Source organism: Eschrichtius robustus, chromosome 14 (assembly GCF_028021215.1).
Source record: "Eschrichtius robustus isolate mEscRob2 chromosome 14, mEscRob2.pri, whole genome shotgun sequence".
NCBI classification, from domain to species: domain Eukaryota; kingdom Metazoa; phylum Chordata; class Mammalia; order Artiodactyla; family Eschrichtiidae; genus Eschrichtius; species Eschrichtius robustus.
This window is the reverse complement of record NC_090837.1, coordinates 21,767,412-21,786,094: the sequence shown is the minus strand read 5'-3', so window position 1 is coordinate 21,786,094 and position 18,683 is coordinate 21,767,412. Positions and strand designations below refer to the sequence as shown.

The 18,683-nt window shown below is 35.5% G+C and overlaps 1 protein-coding gene across 1 annotated transcript in view; it reads left to right on the top strand.

Moving 5' to 3' along the window:
- Window positions 1–1,606: 1,606 nt before the first annotated feature.
- The window catches only part of HORMAD2 (HORMA domain containing 2), a 68,788-nt gene continuing 51,711 nt past the window's right edge, over window positions 1,607–18,683 (top strand). The window contains exons 1-7 of the mRNA XM_068563447.1: window positions 1,607–1,657; window positions 5,672–5,813; window positions 7,717–7,780; window positions 8,317–8,353; window positions 11,252–11,272; window positions 12,000–12,026; window positions 17,843–17,910. Of these exons, the coding sequence (XP_068419548.1) occupies window positions 1,607–1,657; window positions 5,672–5,813; window positions 7,717–7,780; window positions 8,317–8,353; window positions 11,252–11,272; window positions 12,000–12,026; window positions 17,843–17,910 (410 nt within the window). The remainder of the gene's footprint in view (window positions 1,658–5,671; window positions 5,814–7,716; window positions 7,781–8,316; window positions 8,354–11,251; window positions 11,273–11,999; window positions 12,027–17,842; window positions 17,911–18,683) is intronic.

Genomic DNA, 18,683 nt, shown 5'->3' with positions numbered 1-18,683 from the left:
TATAATCTGAAGTCAACAAAAGATACCTTGGAATCATTAAGGACCAAAGGACTATTAGGTGGTTTCAGGCTCATATAAAATCTTGTAAAAGAGTGTCCCCTAGTGCTGCTCTGAAGAAGTAAATTGAGAGAAATTAAGTATTACCTGTTTATCATCTCTATCACCACCTTGTGGCAGTGTCCCTAAATAATTCTGCCCTCTTTTATTTGCAAAATCTTCCAGAATCTTGCATTAATTTGTACCCCAAAACAAGTCACAGGCTATCCTGAGTGTTCCAGAATGGAATTTCTTCAAGTGGGTTATTTACAGATATTTTGGTCAGAACTCCATAAAACCTTGACAAGAAACTACAATATAAATTAAGTCCTTTGAAAAGAAAAAGGGAAATTTACTTCTTTTTTATGTTAGTGAAGCAACAGAATTGAAAACTGTATGTATTTTAAACATTAATGCTTTTTATTGTGGCAAAATGTACATTACATAAAATTCATCATGTCAGCCATTCTTAAGTGTATAATTCAGTGGCACTAAGTGCATTCAGTGTTGTACAACCATCACCACTACCCATTTCTAAAAATTTTTCATCATCCTGAACAGAAACTCTGTACCCATTGAACTCCCCATTCTTTCTACCCTCCAGCCCCTGGTGACCTCTATTCTATTCTCTGTTGCTATGAATTTGACTACTTTAGGTATCTCTACCTCATATAAGTGGAATCGTGCAATATGTGTCCTTTTGTGTCTGGTTTATTTCACTTAGCATAAGTTTTCAAGTTTATCCATGTTGCAACATGTATCAAAATTTCATTCCTTTCTAAGGCTGAATAATATTCCATCGTATATACCACATTTTAAAAATCTATTCAACTGTTGTTGGACATTTGGGTTGTTTCCACCTTTTGGCTATTGTAAATAATATTGATGTGAACATTGGTGTGTAATCTGTTTGAATCCCTCCTTTCAATTCTTTTGAGTTTAGACCTAGAAGTGGAATTGCTGGGTAATATGGTAAATCTATTGAACTTTTTGAAGAGCTTCCATACTGTTTTCCACAGCAGCTGCACCATTTTACATTCCTACCAGCAGTGTACAAGGATTCCGATTTTTCACATCTTCACCTCCACTTGTTATTTTCCACTTTTTTGAATAGCCATCCTAATGAGTATGAAGTGTAAACTTTAACTTTTGAGTTTACTTTGAAAATCAGTTACACATGAAGTTAATTCAAGAAGTATTTTTGAGCCCCTGTTATATAGAGAGCACTGTTACACTCTGAGGGAATAACAAGGATGAGTAAAATATACTGTTGAATCTTTAGGGGATTTACAATTTATTTTTCCCCTCCAAATGTATTTGGGAACAAGTAAGTCAACTTAAATTTTTATCGGGTGGTTGGAAAAACTAATCCAGAGATCTTACTTTATAGAAAATTGGTAGTGGAGATAAAAATGTTTATTAAACTAATTTTCAAAAGAATAAAATCAAATGCTAATTATATAGTTCTTTGGAAAATTCACAATAAGGATTACGTTAGACAAGTTCTCTAATTTTTTTTTTTTTTTTTACAGGTTAGACTTGTTAAAAGAATCCTTGATAGATTGCTATAATGGCCACTGCTCAGCTCTCTCACTCTATCAGAATTCACAAGGCACCTAAGGTATTTATTAAGAATTAAAAGAAAATCAATGACTATTTAGTGAGTTAGTTCAGAATCATGACTTTAATCTTTGGTGTTTTTTTAAACAGCAGTTTTATCAGTTAATTGGCACATAATATTCTGGCAGAGTATGTCTACATTTTAACTGGCAAATGGACTGAGGATGTTCAGGAAATTAGAATAGATTTCTACAAAATAACTTACTGGGTGCTTGTTTCATGTTTATATATTTAGACTTTGTAGAGGAAAAGAAATCAGAAACAAAAAAAAGATGTTTAAAGAGAATGGTTCTTTGTTAGACGTTCACTTCCTGACACAATTAGGACGCTTCTAATGCACACTGTGATGTAATGTAATTATAAGAACTGAAGGAGAGAGCACTTAGAGAAACTAGGATCCTGGGGCCCTGGGGAAGCATACCAGGGCCAGGCAACCTTGCTGGGTTCACCTGGGCAAGTTTATCTTGTCCCATGACATTCATTAATGAATCATTCATTGATTCATTGAGTGCTTAATATTATATAATATATATGTAATGCTGTGTTATTCTCTGAGAGAATAAAAAAAATAATCTTCACATTCTAGAAGTTTATAATCTGGTTAGGGAAATAAGATTTACAGGAGGTAAGTCAATATACAAAGCAGTATATGCATTAAATATATGTGAAAAGAGTAAAGCAATACCAATTATAGGAATTTAGAGATTTTATATAGACTGGAATGGTTTGTATATTCCTCACGAAGGAGATAGGACTTAAGGTGGACCTTAAATAATGAAAAGGATTAGGAGAGAGGAGAGAGAAGAGAATTCCATGAGGAAAAACTAGCATATGCCTTGGCTCAGAATAAGAAATGAGCATGGCATGTTTCAGAGAATAACAAAGAATCCATCCTTACTGGAGTGGAGTGTCATCATGTTGGACAGAACTAGGAAATAAAATTGAATAGGATCTTTGGGAACAAATTAATGTGGTTCTTAAAAGCCAGGCTAAGGAATTTATGCTTTATTCTGTAATCAATGGAAAGTCAGTGGTTTCACCAGGACAGTGAGTAAAATAATGTTTTAGGAATATTAAGCTGTAGCAGAGGCAGGGAAGATTGAAGTTGAAAGAGAATTAGGGCAGAGAGAAAGCAGTCATCTTTCTGGCTCAAATTCAATATACTCACCAAGCCAACTCCTGATCTCATTGCGTTTCCACTTAGGAAACCCTTCCTGGGGTGAAAATGCTGAGCTGGGTATATGAATTGCAATCAGCTTGGCAGTTATTTTTCTCACTGTAAATTAACAAATTGACCTTTTGATATAAACAGATCTTTGTAGTTTGGACTGCATGAGCTACTTCTTCCAGTAAATTTTAAGTGACTGTATGATTTTGCTATTTAATACTTAAAACAACAATAATAAAACTATAGAAGCTAACATTTATTCAGCACTTACCATGTGCTGGGCACTGTGCCAAGGGCTTTATATTATTATTTCACTTAAACCTTGAAATAAGGGGAAAACTGAAGCTCAGAGAAGTAAAGTAACTTGCCATAGGTCATGTAGCTTGACAGCTGAGCTGTCAAACATTACTTATATCATTAGCACAACTTCTTATTAAAATAATTTATAATAGTGTTTTCTATTATCAAGCCACAGTATTTTCATGTATTAGACATTTATAAAAATGTGAATGATAACCCTTAAAGTATCAGATCAACTGAGCTGAGAAAAAAATCCCTGGAGTATAGAAAAGTAACAGAATTCTAGAGGCCTTTTCCAATCATTGATCTTCATTATTACAAATGGCCTTTTAGATTCTATATTTAAAGTAAACATCTTTATTTTTTTAGGTTATTTCATTTTACAAGTGGTTATTACTCAAGTATTGCCTCAAAATTTTGGCATGTTTTCAATAAGTTATTATACATGCATGCCATGCCAGCTATTACCCAATTACCCCCAAAGAACCTTAATTTCTCAGGATCTATGGGTACAAAAAGCAATTTTCTGTAAAATTTTACACACATACACATACACACACATGCACATTACATACCTAATTCTCCTTCAACGTTAATCTTTCCTACTTCTGCTATAGCTTAATATTCGTAAAACAATTATTCTACTCACTCTCCTAATCGAACCTGCTGCCTTTCCACTGGTTACAGAATAAAGCATAAATTCCTTAGCCTGACTTTTAAGATCCATATTAATTTGTCCCCAAAGTTCCTATCATACATGCAAGAATAATTTTATGTATCTTTTTAACAACTGAATATAATATGGTTTGACAAAATGATGAACTGATAATTCATTTTCGCTATGTAGTGTACCAAAGAGGAAGCAAGCTTACATTGCAAAATCATGTCTAGAATGTCCTGAAGATATTCTAGAACCAGATATAGATATAGAAAAGCTTTTGGGGCGTTCTCTTTCATCTAAATGCATATTTGTGGGCAGTACCTGCCTCTAACTAACAGAATTATTAAAACTTCAAGAGTTGAAACTGTGCAGTATAGTAAAAAAGACCTCTGAATTTGAATGAGGTAATCAGAGATTTACCATTCTGACTTCTAATAGCATAGATTAGTTTCACCTGCTTTTGTACTTTATATAAATGAAATCATACTTTAGTACTCAATTGTATCAGGTTTCTTGCACTCAGCTTTATCTGTGAGAGTCACTTATACTGCAGAACTTTTGCTTAAGCAAAGCACAAAGATGTGGAAATACATGGTAGTAGAATAGTAGATGAATAGTAGTTCCACATGGCTAGAGAGTAGGGTGCCTAGGAGGGGATAAGGGATGAGGGGCAGAAGGGAGGGGTGGGAGATGAGAGAGAAGCTAGGCAAAGATAAGATTTTGACAGTTCTCAAACGCTACACTTGAACTCTATCCTGTATGAACACTGGGAGTGTCATGATAAGATTTGTATTCTTTAAAGTTAATAATGTTGGCAGTATGAAGGACAGATTGAATGAAAGGAACCGTTAGCAGGGAGGTCAGAGGCAACTACAGTAATAAAGGGGAGAAGTGACAATGTCCTGAGCCAAGGCAGTGGCAGTGAGAAGAGAAAGGAGAAAACAGATTTGAGAACTCTCCTAGAGAGGATTAATAGGACTTTGTGATTGGATATGGGGAATGGAGGAGAGAGAGAAGCCGAAGATGACTCTACTTCTAGCTTGGATGATTGGAGTGGATGCTGATCCAGTTGTCTGAGAATGAAACTTGGGATCAGGTTTCAGTCAGGGTGATAGAGATAAACTGAGTTTGAGGGGTCTACAAGGTGGTCTAGGTACAGATGTTTAGAAAATAGACAAATGGAAGTAGGGCTCAGAACAGAAATAAGGACTTCAAATTTTCTCTGTATAGGCTGTAGCTGAAGCAGTGAGACTAGATGAAATTACCCAAGAAGAGAGAGCTATGAAAAGAGAAAAGACTGAAGACAGAATTCTGGGGTGGGAGCAACATTTAAAGGGCAGAAAAACTGGAAAAAAATTAAAGAGATTGAGATAGATATGGAGGATAGGTGGGGAAAAAAAAAAGAAAATAGTGTTATGGCAGCTGAGAGAGAGGAGAGTGTGGGCAAAAGTGTTAAGCACTGCAGAGGAGTTTACACAGTACGAGGACCGAGATGAGGTCAATGATAGGATGTACTTGGTGACTTAGGAGAGAATAGGATAGAACAGAGGGGGTGGAAGACAGATTGCAGTGGGTTCTGAGGAGTGTATGAAAGGGAAGATTATATAATCATAGTAAAACTCCCCGTTTTGCCTAAATCTATGGGTCATTGTAAAATAAATTATATCAGTCTTGAATTACTTGGATAACCGTCTCTGCCTTTCTTCTTTGCCTTGCCAGTGAAGATCTAATCTGATGCAATATTCAAAGCCCAGTTTCCTTTTGATTATCTATAAAGGTATCAGATTTGAGGTCTTGAAAAATCTTTCCATTTTACTTGTGGTAATGGCATGATGGGCTGAATATATTAAAGAATACTAATCTTTTTCATTTTCCCCCCCTCCCAGGAAACAGTTTTCCCATCTCAAGTAACTAACGAGCATGAGTCATTGATAATGGTGAAGCAACTTTTTGCTACTTCTATCTCATGTATAACATATCTAAGGGGCCTGTTTCCAGAGAGCTCTTACGGAGAACGCCATTTGGATGGTAAAGTTTAACTAAATGGTTACTTTGGCTGGTGGAGCCCTTTTCCTCTATTTGGCAGGAGTAAAACTTTACTTTCTCAGAGTGTGCTAATTCCAAGTCATGGGTTCTTTAAGATCAATTTGCTAATTCATTTTCCATTTTAATTTCACTATGTTTAGTGGTTTTACTTACAGGAACCATTAGTTCCTGGCTAGATACCAAATCACCGAATGAAGAGAAAAGAAATATGTATGGACAAGCCCAGTAATTCTAAACTGTACCTACAAAAGCAGCAGCCAGATCGAAATCTACTTGGGTGCTGTACATTTGCACTATTTTGTGTCTCAACTGAATTTTTTTCTTTGAGGTAGACTTTGGCCTTGAGGAATTTTAATTGAGAAGTTTAATTCTTTCTGTTAACATATACAAATATGTAGAAAATATGCATACCCATGCCAAACCCATTTGTTGATTAACATGGATATGTAGACAATTATTATTCTAATCAGCTCTGTTCTTTTCTTAATTTTCTGTCTTTTCTACTTTTCTTCCTTTTATTTCTTATGTCCTTAAACTCATGATCTCATTTCCTTGTATTACAAGCTGTTTCTGTCTCCTTTCCTTCTCTTGTATTAGAAAGAATATACCTAGGACTCTTCAATTTTTCAAAAATCTTTTTATTTGTTTAAAAAGATGGATTGTGATAACAATTCAGAAAATTTTGCTGATTTGTCATGAAAGTGGGGAAGTATCATTTGGAAAATAAATATAGAGGGCTACAAGTTTCCTTCTAAGATGTTATTTTTCAAAATCTAACTTTAAATTTCTCACATTTGTATTTAATGATATACTTAGGCCTCATTCCAATTTAATTTTCTTAAACATTTTGATTCTCTACATGAGCATCAATGAAATGCATGTGTGCTATAAACACAAAAGCATTATATTTGCAACTGTGACAGCCTCATTTGTGTTATGTCCTCTTTTGGTCTATAGGATATAAATCTGTAATAGTGAAAATGTTTATATGTAGCATATAGTTGCAGTTTCTCCTCTTGTTTGGAATATAGAATTGGAAAAAGACATGTTTGGAGTAATTAATTAAGCACTTATTGTGTGCCAATCACTAACCTGTGCATGGAGGGCAATACCATTGTTTATAGCTTTATTTTTTGTGACAGTTTTAATGGAAGTTATATATCTCCCTCTCAGTGTTTGTACTTAAAGTAGCATATATCATAAAAATGCCCAGTACTCCTAAGTTGCTCTCTTTTTGGCAATCTCTAAATGTTATACCAATATGGAATAATTTTCATATCTCTCAATAGCAATAGAGGTAACATCAATTTTAGGATAGGAAAACAATATGAAAATGTGAAGTGATTTATACAAAGTCATACATGAATCAGTAATTGATTTTAGACTGATCTAAACCAAAACTTTTAATGTGATTTTCTTATTCTTCCTTCCTATAGTAAGGTAGTTGAATTTCAGATGGAAATTAATATTTGAGAATAATCCATGGAAACATTTTGCATCCTTTTTTTCTTTCATTGAGAGAGAGAGAGAAATACCAGAGAAGTGATTTGAGACTGAGGTGTATGTTTTAAATTGGTTGATGGAGATGGTCTCAGTACTACCTTATGATAACTTAGAATTCAGCAGAAGCAAAGAAGTGACACGAATTGATTTTGCAACCAACTCAGTTGTGCTACATTGTAGAAGGGAAGACTGCTAATCTATAATACAAATGGGAACTAAGTCAATTATCAACATAGGATTTATTTTTAAATTAGATATTTAGTGATTCAAAATGTTTTTATAAGCTATAAACTAAGTAAGTTATATACATAAAATCATGAAAGGAAATACCCTTATTTAGTATGGACAATTTTAGTATAACAGACTGTTTCTATTTTTGTAGACCTCAGTTTAAAAATCCTCCAAGAAGATAAAAAATGTCCTGGGTCACTGCATATTATCAAGTGGTAAGTAATTGAAATTCCACCAAAGTTGAACAACATTATTTTTATCATAGCTGAAATTACCCATAAGACTTTATTTGGTAAGATCATTTCCTTAAAACTATTGCCTTCTTCCTTTCTTTCTTTTCATCTTCTTCTTTTTTTTTGTAATTTCCTAGAAATGTGTAACAATTATTCAATATTATTTTAAGATACTGATTTAGTTTTGTTTTTGAAGAAAATGGACTTTATATAAGAAAGAAAAATATCAATCAAAATTTGATTACTCATCTTATGCATGTCAGTGTCCTAAACATTATGGGAGGCCAAAAGAAAAATAAGATGTGATTCCCTACCTCAAAATTGCTTACGTATTATTTATAAAGTACTATCAACATATTAAAAGATACAGGAATTTCTAAAAAATGATTAAATGGGAAAGGTGAAATGGTTATCAATTTAATGTATTTCAAAGCAAAAAACAAATCAGTTCTGTACTTGGGATTCTTTTTGGCTTTGCATCTAGTCCAAATTGACACCAAACATTTATTTCTTGACAGGATTCAAGGTTGTTTTGATGCTTTGGAAAAGAGATACGTAAGAATGTTTTTAAATTTACACCAGGATCAAAGACTCATCCTTTATCCCTTTAAAAGAAAAATTTAGCCTTTATTTTGTTGTTGTGTTTTAACAGCATACCAGTTCCTACATTTGCATTCATGAACCAGTTTCTTTTTATTTTGTGTCTTTGTTGTCCTGTTGATGTCTCATTTACATCAATTAGAAATGAAACCCTCATTTTTCTCTTTTACTTACTCATATCTTTTTGACCACAGAATTTCCTCTGAAGTCACTGGAAGAGATCCACAGGATGTGGGAAAGGGCAGACAAGAATCTGGCATTTAGCACATTGAACATGTTCAAAATAGTGGCGATTCAATTTGCAGATATGAAAGGAAAAAATGGACTTGAATAATCAGTTTTTATTCTATGTTAGTTATTTTGCTAGCTATGTTTGGCACATGTATATAACCTGTTCCCTCAAAATAGCTAGTATTGTAGCTTGAATTTTTTTTAATGCAGCTTGAATTTTAAGTGCATTAGATTTTCCTTGCTGCCCAAGACAGCTATGCAGAGTGTAAAAATTAGAGGCTCTAGTCCTAGTTGAAGAGATAATATATAAATGAACTTTCCACCACTGCTTTCTCCTCCTTTCCCCATCTCTGTCTTCTTTTTACTTCTCAATTCCTATTCCTTTAAAAAACCTTAAGGTAAGTAAGCCTTACATTGGATTATTTAGTTGCACTGATATATTTCCTTTTTCAATGAACAGTTATTACTTATGATTTATTCAACACTGACTGGGGGGTTGAGGGATACAAAAATAAAACAGATATGAGATTGTGCACACAAAGAGCTTATAGACCATGGCAGAAGATAGATGACATTCATATGCACAGCTGATGATCAGCTATTGCACACTGGCATAGCTGTACCTCTTGTTAAAATGTTGAAGTACTCTATATCCAGTGGTAAATGGTTGCTTCTCTGAGATCCCAAATGACTCCCACCATGTCCTCCCCTTCATCCCACCAGTGTCTCTTCTGAGATGTCCCTAGACTGTTCCACAATCTAGCAACTAAAGGGTTGACACCTGGCCCAGGGGGGAGCTTCCAGGAACCCAGCACCAGGGCTAAGTTGGCATCTTTTCTGATTGGTCAGTACCTGTGCCATGTTGGGCTGTTAAATTTTGATTTTTTCGTATCAGTTTGATATTTTTATAAAAAATATCACCTTTATCACAAGTATAAATAACCATAATATTCATTAGAAAGTGATGCATACCAAAGGCAAGATATTGATCATGTGCAAAGGAAGTATGGAAAAGGAGGGGTTATATCCAGTGAGGGACATGAGGGAAATCTTTGGGAGAAAATGATTTTGAAGGCCCTTAGTATTTAGACAGGTTGAGAGGGGAAGAAGGTCCTCACCAGTACACTGAACAGCACTCATTCATTCTCCTTTGTCCGTTCATTTAGCAACATTTCTTGAGTGTCCATCTTTGAGGGGCAGTGAAATATAGTTAAGAGCTCAAGGTTTAGAAAAAGTCAGTCTGAAGTGAATTCTAGTTCTGCCACTTAATACCTGTGTGATCTTCGCATATAACCTACCTCTTGGTAACTTAGTTTCTTTACAATAATAATAGAACGAACCTCTTAGGGTTGTTTGAGAATTAAATGAGTTAATAATCTAAAGCAGTAGTTTTCAAACATTAGCTTGCATTAGAATCACCTGGAGGGCCTGTTAAAACACACATTGCCAGGTTCCACCCCAAAATTTCTGGTGTGAGAATTTTCATTTCAGACAAATTCCAAGTGATGCTGAGACTGCTGGTCTAGGGACCATACTTTCCAAGGCATCACTCTCACCATTGCTCACCATGTTCAAGCACACAAGGATTCGAGAACATGCCAAGTGCCTTTTACCTTTGTACATATTGTTACTTTTGCCTGCAAAATTTTCTTCGCTACCCCACAACCTTTATCTGGCTAATTCCAATTTATCCTTCAGGTCCCAGCCTAAATATTTACTTCCTCAGGGAGGCATTCCCTGACAACCCCCCCCCCACCCCTCTCCCAGCCTAGACTGTCCATCTGTTTAATGGTCACAAGCACTCAGTGCTGCTACTTCATAGCAATTAACACAATTGTAATGATGTACCTATCTGTGTGCTTTTTTTGTTCTCTCCTGCTGGTCTGCATGTTCCCTGAGATCAGGGGCCATTTCTATTTTTGAATGAATGAATGAAGTATTAATTAAATAATTAATATAAATTAGAGTTTTACTGTGTAGTCTTAAAATCAATTGTATGCAGTAACCAAAATGGCCACACAGTGTCACTAAAGTTTTAGTCTTTTGGGTGAAATAGGTGAATAATTTGATACAAAATTATGGTCCTGAAATTTTCTCATTTGTATCCTAGTTTTTAATAGGCTTGTTTATATCTCTATCTCTGTATCTATATATTCCATTATTCTTCCAAACAGAATCTGTTTATAGTAATGTAGATGTAGGGAGGGCAGGGGTTTTGTAGACTTAAATCAGACTTAAAATTTTTTATTTTAGTAGATTACTTTCAAAATGCAAACTGTTTTAGAGATGCTTATGGCATAATTAACTTTTAGTAATAATGAATTATTTTGTATATCTTTTGCCTCCCAAACTAGAATGTAACTTATAGAGACTAAGGATAGTTATCTTCTTTTTTTTTTTTTTTTTTTCCATCTCTCCCCTCCCCAGCAGAACCTTGGGTATGTAATAGAGACTCACATGAATGGATGAATAATTAGTATCCATTTCTCTGACCTTCTGAATAGTATTATTTTCCTACCCAGATCTTTCAATTTGAAAGTCATATTTTAATTAGACTTTATTGAAAATAATAATAATATAGGTGCAAGTGTATAGTAACAATAGTTTTCTTTTCTCTTGAAGCTACACATGGCAGTACTTACAGTAAGTGCACGTTTAAAGACCAATCCTCTGTCTCTGCTTCATTGTCTTTTGGCAAGTGAAATATTAAAACCGTACTCTCCCCCATCCTCCTTGAATTTCATTGTCTGTCCTATGACATTTTGGAAGAAAAAAAAAAACTCTATCAGAAGTTTTAATAAAAGATCACAGTCTACATATTTCTTTGGCATATTATAATACATGAGGAAATATATAGGCTATACTATCTGCTTCATCTATTGGCTATCAGAATTTCATTTTCTGACTTAATTTACAGACTCAAAGCTCTTTGTTTTTGAAGTTTTGCAGACTTTTTTGAAGCTTTGTATACTTCCTGGTATAACACGGTATATGTAGTTAAGAATAGAAGGAAAATGAGAAGATACTATTGAGAGTCTTAGATATATGAGTTATTTTAAAAATTTTAAACCGTAACAAATTACTGTGACTGTAGCGCAGTCGCAGTAATCATAAATATATGGTCATCAATTTCCTTATAATCAGGGTTCACAGAATGCTCTAAAGACTCTCTATGTTCACAAAATAAGAGCTTATTCTATCTCTAGCTTGAAATATATATCTCAAGATACATATATATATATATATATATATATATATATTTCAGTACTCAATTAATACAGTACAAATTGAACTCTTCACATAGAAAATGTATTCTGTGAGGAGTAATCTAGTTTCAGAAATTAAATGCTGTTTATTTTTCCTTAAATAGCTTTACACAAATCCGAAGGAACCTGAGGTAAGAACACATAAAGAGATGGGCAGTATATTATATTTAAATATGTTTACCTGAGTTGAGGCCATAAATTATATCACTAGACTACCATATGAGCAAAGTAACTCGCAGTGACCTTTTTCAGTGTGTTTTATTATAAATGTCACCAATTCTTTATTATGAGATTTAAAAAACTACCTAGGGGTATTGGGAAAAAAGCATTGAGTAGAACTGAGCGTATTCCCTAACACATTAACAGTAAGAATCTGTATGAAAACTACCTTTTATTTTTATTTTAAATGATGCTGAATCCTTTCTATTTCTGACCTTTTTGGCCTAATGCTAAACTTTTTTTTTTATGGCTAACTTAATTCTCTCCCTTCTGATATTTTCATAGATTTTTAAGCTTTACCTCTCTACTTCTCTCTCTAAATTTCTCCCCTCTGCTTATTGAGTCCTACTCATCCTCAACACCAACTTATGTTTAAAGCTTTCATGAAAGCCTCTTTGGCTGTTTTGTTCACACTAATTTCTCCCTTCTCTAAATTCCTTTCTCCAGCAGGACCTCACAATTTAACACTCTTAATTAATTCATAAAGATTACTTTATCTCCCTAACCAGATTGTTATTCCTGAGGACAAGTCTTTTCTTCTTTTCGATCTCCCAGTGTGAATTCATAGTCCTGGGTATGTAATAGTTACTTGTGCTACTTTGAATGACAGCTGTAGCAGTGGCACAAATGGAGGGAGAAGCCCTTCGTTCTTTCTTCTCATTCTATCCTCTATTTTCCTCCCAGCTTTCCTTCCTCTTCCCTTTCCCTTTTGCTTGCTTTCAATTTTCCTTCCCTAAACCTATGGATTTAGCCTAACTGGTGATCTTCACAACTAAGTTAAGCGTTTTTTAGCCTTTAATATCCTTTCTTCTTTGGCAAGATTATAAACAGCTGTTTGAGCAAGGCAGAAGAAAACTGGTGCATGAGGTGGGTAACAATTCCTCAATGCCCAAGCTAAACGTATTTTTATCTTTGTCTCTAGTTTAGTTTCAATTTTTTTTGTTTTCAGTAGGTTTGAGGGGAGGTTTCCCAAAGTAAGATCTCCTGATAAATTGTTAATAAATTGGTCATTTCCTTAGTGCAATAAATTATTATGTTTTCTTATGCATGTAAAACTCATCTGAAACTAATGGTTTCCAGGTAGTGAAATGCTGAGGAAATTGGGCTATCTACAGAAAAATATTACAGAGTGGGAAGAAAACTGTTAAATGAGTTTTGATGCAGGCAATATACATAATAATAAAGTTAGAAAGCAAAAGCTTATTATATAAGTTCTGAGCTATCATTTATGACCCAGAAAAAAATATTTTGAACTCTTACATATTGTTTCATATAGCAGTGATCCCTAACCTCTGTGTTCATGGCACACTCTTGATTACTAGAAAATTTGGTGGCATGTTTAAGGGTATTAAAAGACTTAAAAGGACACCAAATGTGTCAGCAATAATTATGGTATAACTATGGCACAGCAATGTTCATAGTGCCTGAAAGTATCCATGGGGTTACACTGTTTTATGGTTGTTGTTTAGCACCAAGTCACTGGTAGAACTATTTACCTCTTTGATCTCTTTCTTCTATATACTCGCAAAACAGCATTCTCATATAAAGTCTTTCTTTGGCATTTCTCTGATATGGTGCCATGTTTCTTGACTCATACTGGTAGAAGTATATATTGTCCCCTAAGCAAAACTGCACAAACAGTAACAACATTAATATTTACCTGAAGCAAAAATGCATTTTACACATGGACTAAAATTTGCAGCACTCTTGTGAAGAGTCTGTCATGGTACACTAGTTGAGAACCTCTGTCTTAAATAAGTGTACTTATCCAGTCCAGAGACCAACAGAGTTTTGGGCATTGCACAAAGCTGTGGTGCTTCTGCACTTGAGGCTTTGTTCTGGTTGCTCCATCTTAAGAAAGAGATGAACTGACGAAAGTAACTAAAGTAGTGAAGAGGGCTAGCGTGGCTTTTCTGCAGATACACACTACAGAGTGGGTGGAGGGTATTAATAAGATGTGTAAGCCAAAATGTAAATATGTTAAGGAAATGTTTACACAGTTTAATGCATGATAGACCCATAAGGAATTACTATATTTGAATATTGTGAGGATTCAAATCCTACTGTTTCACCATCTGTTTTTCTTTTTGCCTGTTAGAGGTGGTCAACACCACTTTTAATAGACTGCTTCAGGAACTGAACTATAGATGGTCCCTGCTTCTAGCCCCAATATACTTTTAGATACTTTGTTTTTAAAAAATACTGTAGGATGAAATCCTAATTGAATGTGAACTCTATCCTGGCTGAATATTTACTCATTCAGCAAGTATTAATTGGGTTCTCCGTATGTGCCTGAAACACAGGAGTTAATGGGTAGACAAGGTCCCTGCTGTATGGAAGCTTATGTTCTTATGAGGGAGGATAAACAATAAACAAGTAAACAAAAATTAGCAAAACAGTTTCAGATAGATCGTAATGCTATGAAGAAAATAAAAGTTGGTATGCTGGAGAGGGCTAAGGTGGGAATGGAGGAAGAAAGATTGGAGGGCAGTCCCTGGAAGGCCTCCCTGAGGGGACACTGTTTGAGCTGAAACTGAATGGCTAGAAGAGTCACCCCATGCAGGCCTGTGAGAGGTGATAGCATGTGACTGGCAGAACAACACAGTAGTTAACATTGCAGGCGCTGGAGTCAAATCCCAGCTCTACTACTTACTAGCTTTATCTATAATGATGTAATACCTACTCTGAGTGTGGCTATGTAAGAATGAATAGATGTAGAGCATTTAGGGAAGTGCCCAAATATCGTGATTATTATCATCAACTGGAGACAACCTTTTCCAGAGTACAGTTGTGTAAAGGCCCAAAGGCAGGAAGGCATCTTGTGTATTCATGGACAAAGAGGGTGCCCTGAGCCTGGAGCTGAGTGAGTGGGAGGGAAAGAGGCAGGAGATAAGGTCAGAGAGGTAGGCAGGGGACAGATGAGTAAGGCCCGTGGACCAAGGTAAATTCTGGATTTTATTCTAAGGGCAATGGGAAACCGTTAACAAAGGAGTGACATGGTCTGATTTGCATTTTCAAAACTTTTTTTGGCTGTAGAACAGAGAATGAATTTGGAGGAGGAGGAGTAGTTCGGAAGCAAGCAGATCAGATGGAAAGAGATGGTGTTGGCTTGGGCAGGGTGAAGAGAATGAAGGTGAAGAGAACCAGATGGTCTTGGGATGTGCTTTGGAGATAGACCTGAAAAGTCTTGCCAATGGATTGGAGTGTGGAGGGAGAATGAAAAGCTGTGTATGTTGCTGTTGCTTTGGTCCATGTGGATACATTCAGTATGATTAATAGAAACCATTGGTGAGCAGTTTAAAGACTCATACTTATTAGGCAACACATTAATCTGAAAAGCAGGAGAATGTTTTATGAGGTGTTAAGAAGACACTAGTGCCTGCTGTAAATATACCTTCCTTGATCAATCAGACTTGGAAGTTATTAAGGATTATCATCTTCTATAAAACAATTACAAACATAACTCTTTTATTAGTAGTTGCACTAGGGACCAAATAATAAAGTGTTAATAAAATTATCAACCACTAAAGGATCTACTCTTGATACAATTAAAAAAAATAAAAGATAGCTCAGAGCATCAAAAAGCTAGAGCTGGTTGAGAAACATGGGTGGTCAGGAAGAACAGGCATTGTTTACTTGACAAGGCAACTATACCGCATCAATGCATCAACGCATCAACGGAAGAGAGGATATTGTGTATCTAGCCTGTCTGGAGTGAACCTGTTGCTGTAGGCACCTCTATTCTCACATATCTCTCGTATTGTACTCACAAAGCAGCCTTCTGAGCTTGGTTTGATTTCTCAAGTAGACTGTCTTGCTAGAAAAAATTTTTTTCTCTTAAAAATAACTCCATTACAAGTCAGTCTTTTTAGAGTATAAGCACCATGAGCCAGTTTCCCTAGGACCTGCTCACCTATAATTCATGGGATACCAAATCTCAGAATAGACAAAAGTAACAAGAACATTGTGATTTTTTCTGATCACTCTAACATTCATTCCCACATTGTCAAGAAACAAACACTGAAATAGATGAATGAAGGGTATTTTTTGTGTTCAGACTTAAACTCATACCCTTGCCTGTCTTTAGCACCTTCTCCAGCTCTGTGTACAGACTATTGTTGACCCTTGAACAACACAAGGGTTAGGGGTGGTGACCCCCAAGCAGTGGAAAATCCATGTATAATTTATGGTAGGTCCTCCATATACATGGTTCCTCTGTATCCTTGGTTCCTCATTCTCAGATTCAACAACCATGAATCATGTACAACTGTAGTATTTACTACTGGAAAAAAATCTGCGTGTAAGTGGGCCTGCATGGTTCAAACCCATGTTGTTCAACAGTCAACTGTACGTGTATCTGGGTCAACTGTTAGCTTCAACTATTAGGCAATCACTTTATTTTAAATGGAGTATATCTCTCATGAGGAAATTGGTCCTTTATTTCTAGCTTATTTATATCTGTTTATATTTGTCCATATTTATAGCTAGCAGACAGCAGTGGTGTCTAGTTCTTAGTGCAGGATCAAAAGAACAAAAATAAAAAAACACCTGATACCATAGACCCTGGTTCCTTTCTGATTTTTTCTAGCTTTCCTGTTGCCATTCTAGTCTTCCCTGAATTACTACAGAATTCTCTCTCTCTCTTTTTTTTTTTTAACATCTTTATTGGAGTATAATTGCTTTACAATGGTGTGTTAGTTTCTGCTTTATAACAAAGCGAATCAGCTATACATATACATATACATATATCCCCATATCTCTTCCCTCTTGCATTCTCTCTCTCTTTTTTTTTTCAGGAGTCTCTTAATTGTTCTCATGGTTCCCACTTCTCTGCACTCTTAAAATAGCCAAGGTGATCTTAAAAAATGCAGATCACTCCCATGCTTAAAACCCTTCAATGGACTTCTGGTTTACTTGGAATAAAGTCCAAACCCCTTAGTTAATAAGGCCCCACAGCTTTCTCTACAACCTCATCTCCTACACTCTCCCCCTTGCTCATTCATCGTCAGGCATTTGGCCTCCTCTGTGATCCTAGAAGAGGCTTCCTTTCCTACTGTAGAGCCTTTGCATTGATGTTTCTTCTGCTGGGGTGCCCCGCTCTCCCCCAGCTCTGCACATGGCTGACCCCTCTTGTCAATGAGGCTCAGCTCAAACATCACCTCTTTAGTGAGGCCTTCCTTGGCCCTTCCAAACCAAATCACCACCTCTCCCTTCTGTACTCTGTCACAGCATCTGCTTCATATTGTTCACAGCTCTTATTACTACCTGAAATTATTTTATTTGTTTACTTATTTATTGACCATTTCTCCCACCAGTCTGTGTTTTCCAGAAAAACAGGGACCTTTTCTGTCATGTTCACCATAGTGACTCCACTGCCTGACACAAAGTAGACATTCAATAAATATCCTTTTCATGAATGAATGGTTTCTTAACTAGTTCCACTGTTATTTACCTAAGCTGGGTCAGACACTTGACTCTGTGCTTTAGCTTCTCCAGCTTTAAGATGGTAACAAGAGATTATGCCATCTAACTCATTTTCAGCATGGAGGAGAAGAAGTGTTATCTTTATATCTGGAAATATTACTCCTGAATAATGTAATGCTATAAAACAAACAAGTATGTAGGAGGTATAGTAGGTATACAATGAAAGTGTTCCTTACCTACTATCAGATAAGATTCTGGATTTTTTGAAAATAATTTCTTTCTCTATTCCCTTTGATATTTCTAGAAAGTGACTGAGATATACCAGTTCAAATTCAAATACACAAAAGAAGGAGCCACTATGGATTTTGACAGGTAGAATCTAATTGTTTAATGAACATGAGAAATATGTAGGATTGAGGTAAACAAGCTTCTTGAGGCCAGAGATAGGTCTTATACTTCCTTTGTAACTTCCCCAACAATCCCACAAAAAAACACTATTATGAAAAGGGACTGTAAAAATTGTTTAAATTTCTGAAATCCATAGATGAAGCCAGTAGGAGAAGAGGCTTCCTTTGCTTCTTTCCCTCTTCTATAGGTGATATTAGTAGGGTCTAAGGGCAGTTTAGTGGTTAAGAGTTCTAATTGCTAAGGCAGAAAGATCTAGCTTGGAACTCCAGCTCTGACTATTACTGGTCATTTAACTTTGAACAGAATAATCAACCTCCCTAAATATTAGTATTCTCATCTGCAGAGCGGAATTAATAATATCTACTTCATATGGTTGCTGTGATTATTAAATTATAATGCATATACAAAGCTTTACCCATGCCTGGCACATAATAAACACACAGTAAATTGTACCTAGTGGTGGGGATGGTGGTGGTCTTTGGAGGCGATGGTGGTTGGTGGGTGGCACAGCAGTAGAAATTATATTAATGAGGCTGTCTATGTGGTGTTGATTGAAGAACTCCATGAGGCTCTATCTAGCCACTAATTCAAAGTTTCTCAATTGCTATGCCAAGATATTAACCCTTTCTACCCTCAATAGAGCCAGATCAGGACTGGGGTAGATGAAACCCCTGAGCTATTTACCTATAGACACAAATATTCTCATCTGTTTACCCCAGTATATCATACAAATATAA